This window comes from Aspergillus brunneoviolaceus (genome assembly GCF_003184695.1).
Source record: "Aspergillus brunneoviolaceus CBS 621.78 unplaced genomic scaffold BO95scaffold_27, whole genome shotgun sequence".
Classification (NCBI taxonomy): domain Eukaryota; kingdom Fungi; phylum Ascomycota; class Eurotiomycetes; order Eurotiales; family Aspergillaceae; genus Aspergillus; species Aspergillus brunneoviolaceus.
In genome coordinates, this window is record NW_020290757.1 from 315,503 (window position 1) to 324,867 (window position 9,365).

General features: G+C 55.8%; 4 protein-coding genes across 4 annotated transcripts in view; 3 read left to right on the forward strand and 1 right to left on the reverse strand.

The window, feature by feature from the left end:
• Positions 1 to 424: 424 nt before the first annotated feature.
• On the forward strand, positions 425 to 3,046 carry BO95DRAFT_387633 (amino acid transporter). Its single transcript, XM_025583532.1, has 10 exons — positions 425 to 1,051; positions 1,119 to 1,132; positions 1,182 to 1,254; positions 1,305 to 1,636; positions 1,686 to 1,829; positions 1,879 to 2,093; positions 2,147 to 2,344; positions 2,399 to 2,426; positions 2,482 to 2,597; positions 2,651 to 3,046. The coding sequence occupies exons 1-10, from the start codon at positions 864 to 866 to the stop codon at positions 2,732 to 2,734; spliced, it is 1,392 nt and encodes a 463-aa protein (XP_025443099.1). The 5' UTR covers positions 425 to 863; the 3' UTR covers positions 2,735 to 3,046.
• Positions 3,047 to 3,847: 801 nt separating this feature from the next.
• BO95DRAFT_462952 (uncharacterized protein) lies at positions 3,848 to 5,302 on the forward strand (the record flags this gene model as incomplete). Its single annotated transcript, XM_025588951.1, has 3 exons — positions 3,848 to 4,056; positions 4,145 to 4,543; positions 5,116 to 5,302. The coding sequence occupies 3 exons, from the start codon at positions 3,848 to 3,850 to the stop codon at positions 5,300 to 5,302; spliced, it is 795 nt and encodes a 264-aa protein (XP_025443100.1).
• Positions 5,303 to 5,767: 465 nt separating this feature from the next.
• Positions 5,768 to 6,718, reverse strand: BO95DRAFT_472994 (putative NADPH-dependent 1-acyl dihydroxyacetone phosphate reductase; the record flags this gene model as incomplete). The annotated part of the gene is made up of 3 exons (XM_025589695.1): positions 6,570 to 6,718; positions 6,119 to 6,498; positions 5,768 to 6,056 (listed from the first exon to the last, which is right to left on the reverse strand). Exons 1-3 carry the CDS (start codon positions 6,651 to 6,653, stop codon positions 5,768 to 5,770), a joined length of 753 nt encoding a protein of 250 aa, XP_025443101.1. The 5' UTR covers positions 6,654 to 6,718.
• A 1,452-nt stretch (positions 6,719 to 8,170) lies between these two features.
• BO95DRAFT_361207 (Zn(II)2Cys6 transcription factor) overlaps positions 8,171 to 9,365 on the forward strand; it is a gene marked incomplete at both ends in the record, with an annotated part of 1,844 nt that continues 649 nt past the window's right edge. Inside the window, 2 exons of the mRNA XM_025582509.1 lie at positions 8,171 to 8,524; positions 8,591 to 9,341. Coding sequence (XP_025443102.1) covers positions 8,171 to 8,524; positions 8,591 to 9,341 — 1,105 coding nt within the window. The remainder of the gene's footprint in view (positions 8,525 to 8,590; positions 9,342 to 9,365) is intronic.

Consider the following 9,365-nt stretch of genomic DNA (forward strand, 5'->3'; position numbering starts at 1 on the left):
TGGCACACCAAGCCGACCTGAGACGAACCCCTCTCGTCATCAGCAAATCATGGGTGGCAGCCCGCCAAAATACCGGGTCAGGAACCGGATATGCAATTCCAAGGTTGGCGCAGGGTGTCAGATGTGCCCCTCAGCTGCCGATCATCACCAGTGACAGAAGGAGCAGATCGTGGTTGCGCCCCGAAAGAGGCAAGATGATGATAAGCGAGGAGGGGGCGTGGCTCTTGGCGCGGAAGCTGCTGACTAAGAACGGTCGGAAGACCTTGCCTCTTCGGGAGCAGAAATTTTAAGCTCGCCGAGCGGGAAAGCCCCCGCAAGTTTCCCGCCGCCCACTCTCATTGGCGGAGAAGCCACAGCCGCGAGCGGAGAGCATCCACCAGGGCGGGGTGGACATTAGGTAATGAAAGACCACGATTGGCCAGGAGGGAATTCTAGATGTAACCTGGCCGGGCCAGCAGAGATTGAATGCCCATGAGGCAATATTGAGGGTGGGCGAACGCCAGTGACTCAGAAGGCCACAACTGCCACTTTCCTCCAAGCACGCCTTTTTGTTTTGTTTATCTCTCCATTCCCTCACTTCAATTCGCCTGGCTGGGAAAAGCTAGTAGCTGCCAGCTACCTTACTTCTTCTTCGCGTGTTCGGGGAGTTCGGTGGATTCAATCCTCTCTCGAACGATCCCGCCTTGCCGCTTTCGGAAAAATTCTGCACACTTCCCCAGTTCTTCCGGTTTTTCTTTCATCCTTAATTCCTCCTCACCTCGGCTGTGTCGGAGAGCTTGAACTTTGAAGAGAGGAGAGAGTTGAGACTTGCTCCCCTCACCTCCCTTCCCCCTCCCCCCTCCCCCTTCGTCCATCATACTAGGATGTCGCAACCCATGAGCATGGCCGTGGACGGCCATGGCGCTGCTGAATTGGATCATGCGCCCCAGTATGATGTCGCCCTGCACGACAAAGAGGAGAAGCAGGAGGATTGCAAGGGCAGTCCCATCTATCAGGACACCTTTGGTGATGAGGAGTATGCCGAGGTCAAGTACAAGGTCCTCAGCTGGTGGTATGTTCGCCATTGTCTCTTCTGTTGTTCCAATTCCAGTGTAATCCAGCTGACTGGCTGCTCCCAGGCAATGTGGTTTCCGTGAGTCGCGCTTACTGCCACGATGATCCGCTAGATACTAATTTGATAGTCATGGTGGCCGAAACCGTGTCCTTAGGCATCCTGTCGCTACCCGCCGTCGTCGGTGTCTTGGGTCTCGTCCCGTATGTATCATTGCTTTGTAATGTTCTGAACAACAGACTGACCATTCTAGCGCTATCATCCTTCTGCTGGGACTGGGTCTCTTGGCCACCTACACCGGCTATACCATCGGTCAGTTCAGATGGGCCTACCCGCACATCCAAAACATGGCCGATGCCGGCGAGGTTCTTTTCGGCAGTTTCGGCCGTGAGTTCTTCGGCACCGGCCAACTGCTCCTCGTTGTCTTCATCATGGCCAGCCATATCTTGACCTTCACCGTGGCCATGAACACGATCACCGAGCACGGCACGTGCACGATCGTGTTCGGTGTTGTCGGCGTGGTCATCTCTTTCTTCTTGGCTCTGCCCCGAACCTCAGCCAATGTGTCCTACCTGTCGGTGGCTTGTAAGTGTTCAACTATCATATTGATTGTCATGCTCTGACATTTGGACAGCATTCATCAGCGTCTTCTCGGCTGTTATGATCGTCATGATCGCTGTTGGTATCCAGCGCCCCTACAAGGGTGCGCTCGAAGTCACCGTGGACACCAGTCTGTACAAGGCTTTCCTGGCCGTGTGCAACATCGTCTTCTCTTTCTGTATGTCTTGACACTACTCTCATGAAGACTTTCGCTTACATCTCCACAGCGGGCCATGTGGCTTTCTTCGGTTTCATGTCCGAACTCAAGGATCCGCGCGATTATCCTAAATCGCTGTGTCTGCTGCAGGGCATCGACACGGTTCTCTACATCGTCACCGCCGTGGTGATCTACGTCTTTGCCGGACCCAACGTGACCTCTCCGGCGCTCGGCTCAGCCGGCCCGATGATTGCTAAGATCGCCTACGGCATTGCTCTGCCGACGGTGAGTCGCAATCGCTCTTCTAAGACTCTTGAGCTGAAGCTAACGTACTCTAGATCATCATCGGTGGAGTCGTCAACGGCCACGTCGCCTGCAAATTCGTGTACGTGCGGATTTTCCGCAACAGCGACCGCATGCACAGTCGCGATCTCGTGGCCACCGGCTCCTGGGTGGTCCTTATGCTGGTCCTGTGGATCGTGGCATGGATTATCGCCGAGGCCATTCCTGTCTTCAACGATCTCCTGAGTTTGATTGTAGGTTCATACCTTTTTAAGGTCGACAGGTTCCTCGCTCACTGATATTTCCAGGCCTCTCTTTTCGCCAGTTGGTTTACTTGTAAGCATACCTACTCCACCCTCACCCCACAACACCAATACTAACCAACCCATAGTTGGTTTCAGCGGCATGTTCTGGCTGTACCTCAACAAAGACCGACTATTCTCCTCCCCGAGAAAGATCGCGTTGACCATTCTCAATGCGTTGATCGTGGGTATCGCCGCTTGCGTGGTAAGTGCTGCTTGACTTCTTCTCCAAGGTGATCTTCTAACAGTCTGTGCCAGTGTGGTCTTGGACTGTACGTCTCGGGACGCTCGTTACACGAAGACGCCAATAGCTCGAGTTTCTCCTGTGCGAATAATGCCTGAGCGAACGGGCGTTGTATATTTTGAGTTTCCGTGTTGCATATACCTGCATGATTTTGTATAATACTTTGTTGGACAGATGTCACTGGTATAGTGGTGCATCTGTGACTATAGATATTGCATCGACCTTTGTCGATACTATCGATTTTACACTTTCCGGTTGTCGGTGCGATCATCTCCGCCTCCCGAATTCGACGACGTCTGCGCCAAGCCTATTTCCGCTATGGACCGATCCAGCATGGATGGGAGGGCGGGTCACGTAATCACGGGACTGACTGACAGAGCGAGGCATGGCGTGTACCGCACGTTGTCACCCATGTGACTATACGTACCAAGCGTCTCGGACCTGTACAGGGCTGAGAGAGTTAGAGCACAAAAGCCGAACTCTTTTTTGGACTGGCTTACAACCGGCTCTCAGCCGTCAACAATCCACGATAGCATTATTCAGATTCTGAAAACTGCCCTCTCCTACAAAAGAGAGAGCCGGTCTTCCACTCGAGCTTGTTCAATACAAGTGAAATAACCCCAGATCAACATTCGGGAGTCTGATCATCCGTTCAAATCTGAATATCTAGGCCAGTGACAGGGCCAAACAGGGTCATGTGACACTAACGCACCCTACAATCTCTTCACCTTTCTCGCCTCCTCACCTTCTCCAAGGATCAACCATGTTGAGACAACACACGTAGCCTGAGACACCAAAATGAGTCAAGGGTGACGTGGCTACTTGCCTGAGTCCATATACGCTGCCGAACCAGTCGGTTCCCACAGTCCGTGTCAAGTCACGGGAGTATGCGACCTCCCGATGAACAAACGGCGCTGTCGATCGAGTCGGATGGCACGGATAGGGGGGTGTTGTGGTGTTTGTAGCAGACGTAATCACCCTCTGCAATGTGAGCAGTCGTTTGTATGAGGCATGAGGTAACAATTTCTTCGGAGGCACGACAATCCACGAAGCTCCCAGCAGGAGCAGTTATTTTAGAAACAGGTCGACCTCACGGATCCCCATGACTCTGATGCTGCCAGATGCCCTTTCCGTAAGACGCTATCTTTCTGCTTCCGCAATCCCCCAAGCTAGCCCGAGCTATACCTCCTCTAAGAAAATACACACGCACTATGAAGTATGAGCCATGGGAAGTGCCCCAGCTCCACCAGCAAGCCACCGGGGCCTGGGCCAAGGAGCTCGACGAAGCCATCGACAGCATCGCCGACACTCTCGTCTCGAACCGAATCATATTCCGACTCGGCTACGGCTTCACCTCACTTGAGCTGTGGATCGAATGCGGGCGGGATCGGTTCCTGAAGGGTTTGGAGGATTCAGACAGGTAGGTTTTTCCCCAGTAAAGAAAAATTCCATTGTCCATAAAAACTGCAAGAGCTAACCGACCATCCTCCAACCGCTCATCCCAACAGACTCCGCACCCCCCGCATCCTCCCCCAACGGCCCGCCGAACTCGAGCTCTTTTTCATCACCGCGCCCGACTCAAGGCCTCGCCCCCGGCAACAGCAGCTGGTCCTGGTCAAATGCCACTGTGAGGGGCAGCAGCACGAGCCGCCCACGCCGTTCCAGGCCGAGGTCGCGGCGGGCGTCGCCTGCTACCACTTCTACTTCGTGCGGTGCGTCCGGTACGGGGTCCACCACCCGTGGTTCAACCTGCTGTATGAGCGGGTGGTCCGGTACATCCTGGCCCGGCCGGACGAGGTGCGGGCCATCAATGGGCGGCTGTCGTACTATGGACGGCAGGTGTTTGTCCACGCGTGGCGGCAGGAGAATCCGGGGGAGACTGAATTCATGGAGAGGATTTTGGGGGTGTGGGCTTAAAAAGCTTAGGGTAGGGGATTAGGGTTGCCAGAGGGGGTATTAGGGGTGGGGTGGGTTAGTGATATGTTTGTGCTGCGGGTGAAAGGGGTCCTCGCGGTAGATGTCCTTCCAGCCGGGAATCTGTTGTAGAGGTTGAATTCTCAACGGTCAGCTTCATTTAGCATGGCATCTCGAAGTACTTCTTCCGGTTTAGTTCGAGTCTTTCGGGTCTCTCCGCAGGCGCAGCCAGTGCCAGTGCATGTGCTTATCGCAGGTCTCACGGCACGCTGTGGGCGGAAGGCGAAGCGGAGGCAGCACTAATACAGACCCTCGGTGGAGTTCGGAGAACTCGCGGCAACTTGTTTGGCCGCTATCATGGATTCCAGCATCGCTGGTCAGACTTTAGCTTGAGCTTCGGTCAGATTCAGCCAGGTTCAGCTTCAACTTCAGCTTCAACTTCAGCTCCAGCCTGATGTCAGAACTTAGCCGGAGTATCCGTTTGTCCGTTCAAAAGCTGCCTTCGCCCTGTTGTCTTCGTTGTCGTTTGTTTCATGATTCTTTCCCAAAGCCTATCGCACAATAGTCCCTCGACCAGATCCAACATAGAAGCCTTGGCCCAAGAAGTCCGCAAGCTGGTCGAATCCGGCGACAAGGAGACGCGCAAAGACGTGCTGGATAGCCTGAGTCAGTTGACGGCCTCCATTAAGGCGCCGGACGATACTAAGGGACAGACTTACATCGTGTATGCCACAGACTACAGAGTTGATTAAGCACAGCCCCATTGACTTTAAGCTCGAGCTCATCCAGGCGGAAACAACAACGCCAGTTATACAACAGGAAATTTGCCGACCGACGCGCGACAGACAGGGCCATTCAGTAGTGCCGCGCTACGGCAGCCCATCGCGGCGTTGGGTCTTTTAGGGCTTACATTGAAACTATGGTTTCGGGTCAGCTCTAGCTCAGTCACTTACTAAATCCCCCGCCTGACTTGGAACGTGTGCTTAAAGTCTCCGACCGGGCAAATATCGTCCTACCTTTTCTTGCTTGTGTTAGTGTCCGTCTTGCAGGCAATGTCTATTCCCCAAGCTGATGCATTGAGAAAACAATTCCCTACCCACTCAGCGTAACCACGCTCGACCCCACCATCCTGAACCCCCCAGAAATACAAAAACACACAGAAAGAAGAAACAAAGCCCTAACATGCCACGCGACCCTTCCAACCAGTTAAACCAAAACTACCACTCCTGCACCTCGCCAGTATACAGCACCACCTTCCCACCCACCTGCTCCTTCGTCCCAGTGGTCAGAACCTCAACCATCCCCCCCACCGACTCCTCAACGCTCGTCGGCGCGGCCTCCATCCCCCACCCCTGCGCCGCCGCATTGCCCATATCCGTCTGCACCCAGCCAGGATCCAGCACGAAGGCGTTGAGCCACGCGTCCTCGGCGTTGATGCGCACCCCGTACCAGTTCACCATCGCCTTGGAGGCGCCGTACACCGCGCTGGGGACGGGCGGCTGACGGCTACACCACGGTCAGTCAATGCAACATCCTAGCCCTCTGCACGAGAAAAAAGAGTAACGTACCCCAAAGCCCCAGCCCCAGACCCCATGATCGCAAACACCGGCTTGGACGTGGATGTGGACGTGGACTTCTCCAGCAAGTCCCGCGTCGCCTGGTAGAGCGCCACCACGCCCAGGACGTTGGTCTCGACATGCTCGCGGATTTCGGGGAGCTGGACGTCCTTGACGAGCGGGTAGGATTTGGCGATGCCTGCGTTGGCGACTACGATGTCGAGGTGGGTGATCCCGTGTGTGCGCGTGAGGTTCTGGACGGCGGTTTGGGCGGAGGAGCCGAGGCTGGCGTCGTAGGGGGTTATGATGAGGTGGGTGGTTGGGTCCCGCGGGAGGGTGGGGAGGGCTTGGGCGGTCGGGTGGTCGGGGTTGCGGACTGCTGCGATGATTGTCTGGTTTGGGTGTGAGTGTGGTGGTGTTGGAAAGGGGTGGGGATCAAGTGGGTGAATGGGCGAGGACGAACGTGGTTGGGTTTCTGGAGGAAGAGCTTGAGCAGGCCCTGGCCGAGGCCGCGGTTGGCGCCGGTGATCAGGACGGTGGTTGTCATTATGGGTGGGTGGTTTTGGATATGGAGGTTTGTTGAGAATGTATCTGGATGCGATTGAGTCTGGTGACTGGGCTGATAGCTCATGGAGAAGGGAGAATGGGAGAAGAAGAATACTTATATACCTCAGAGCGAACCGCTGCGTTAGCAGTTGATGTAGTCCTTTTGCTGCGTATCGAGTCCAAGTAGTGACAGGAACAGGAGACTCCGGTAGAAGCAGTGCGCCGCGTGGACTAGCTGACCAACGGGATGACTCGATTGCCGTGAATGTTGTACATATTGTTCTGATGATAAGCTTTAGATAACTCTATATGGGTGGATTTCTAAGCAGTTGGATTGATAAGCATTGAAACGCCGCGCTTAAGTGAGTGTGAAGGGACCAACCTATACGGTTGTTTATACTAGGCGACGTAGCCAATCGGAATCCTAGCTTCTATGTGGTATCCACTTGACTGGGCCACGAATCATGCACGGGCACTTGCCCTGGACCCCTATATTCCATCCTGCAGCATCTCCTACGGTGTTTCATAATGAATCACTGCGACAACCGACTATAGAACCATATTTCGCCTTCCCAAGGAAATTTGCTGCCATTCTATCCTTGTGGAGGCTCCGACTGCGAATCAAATTCGTAGCCTACGGAAGATAATAGGTATGCCTGCCGAGGGCTTCCCTCGAAAATGGGGGTTGACATGATAGAATTGCACCGACTGACGCCCTAATCGCGAGCAGAAATTCAATCTCGCAGGGAATGATATAGTCCTGCTTTCCAAGAGCATCCATCCAATCTGTGATCATGAGGTGTAGTGTTGAGGGTTCGTCCGGGCGGGGACGGCGCTCACCTAGGGTTAACTGGAGTTTGCCCTTGACTACATTAAACCTAGGTTGAATTACAAACATAGCTTCTACGTGACCCTCCAGTGAACGAATATAGTCTTAAATTATCTTCGCTTGGTGGAAAGGATTTCCAGGAATCATGGTGCACAGGGATAACTCCTCGCTTGACCCACATTACTCCGAGTCACGAACACAATTGGTCCGATTGTCTAGCCTTGCTGCCTTAGTATCAAGTAGCAGGGTAACTACCACATAGAACGTCAGCACCAAGTACTTAGTATGGATATTAATGACCTGCGACCTTCCTACCAAACCCACTTCAACATCGCGTTACAATGCCCAAGCCCACCTGCATGCAACACCGGTGTCAAATCCTGTTGGGGCTAGCTTACGCCGCTTGGTCTCAACCTCTCTGTCCTCCACCCTCGTGCAAAGGCCATTCGACGACATTCCTCTCCATGGGTGGACGTCAACACACTGCAACAGAAATGTCCCGTACAATGAAACCAGCACCTCAAACGCAGAACCTGACCTGGACAAGTTCGCCGTGGCCCACGCGTAAGAAAGCATTCTCGCGACGGTCCCGCAACGGGTGCCGAACCTGCCGGTACGTACAGTACATGCACTATGCTACACGCTCCCCGGGTAGAGATCATGCTCAACGATAAGCCTCATCAAACAGAGCTCGCCGAGTCAAATGCGATGAAACGCCGGGGGCGTGCGACAACTGCACGCGGACCGGACGGCAGTGCGAGTATGATCTGCACCGGATTCCCGAGCGCGCACGCGTCGGCAGCGTCGTTGCGCCGGCGGCCCAGATCTCGCTGCCGTGGAAGATGACCTCGGACGAGCGACGGTGCCTGTCGTTCTTCCAGCACCGCTCGGTGCCCCATCTGGTGGCCTTCTTTGACTCGCCGCTCTGGCAGCGCCTGATTCTGCAGCTCTGCCACCACGAGCCCGCCGTCTTCCACGCGGTGATCGCATTGGGCGCCATGAACCAGGCGTATGAAATCGAGGGCGGTCGGCGGCAGCGACAGGTTTCCCTACCGCAGCACCAGCACCAGCACCAGCACCAGCAGCAGAGACGGGGGCGCCGTGACCAGAACCAATGGTACTCGTTCGCCGTGGAACAAGCCAGCCGGGCGATCAGCAAGCTCAACGAGCGACGACAGTCGGCCGACCCGCACTTCCAGCGGGTGATACTGGCGTGCTGCCTGCTGTTCGTGATGTGCGAGCTGCTGCACCAGAACCCGAGCCGGGCGACCTTCCACCTCCAATGCGGGCTGCACATCCTCCGGGGGATGAACGTGCGCCGCCAGAGCAGCAGCGCAGGGCTGACCTTCACCGTGCCCGACGGGCCCAACCCGTACCCGGTGGAGGAATGCGTGGTGGACGCGTTCCTGGGGCTGCAGATGTGCGCCATCTTCTACGGGACCAAATACCCGCTCCACTTCGACACGGAGCTCGTCTACCACCAACCCTACCACGGCGTCTACCTGCACGGGGCCCAGGCCTTCCGGGACTGGGGCCACGCCCGCCAGATCCTGACCCCGCTGCTCGACACGATGGCCCTCTTCGTCGCCGAGAGCTGGTATCTCCGCGACGCCGAGATCGCCGCCCGCTACGCCGCCCTGCACCACCGCCAGCACCGCCTCCTCGCCTACTTTACCCGCTACCTCCACCTCTTCCACGAGTTCTGCCACGGCACCCTCCACCCCCGGATTACATTGGACCACGAAAAGCTCACCCGCGAAGCCCACATCACGCGCCTGTCCTGCCTCTACTCCCTCCTCGCCATCAAGATCGCCCTCTTCAGCAAGGAGCGCCCGCTGCCCCCCCCCCCACTTCCTCGCCGTCCTCACCGCCGCCGAGGCGGCC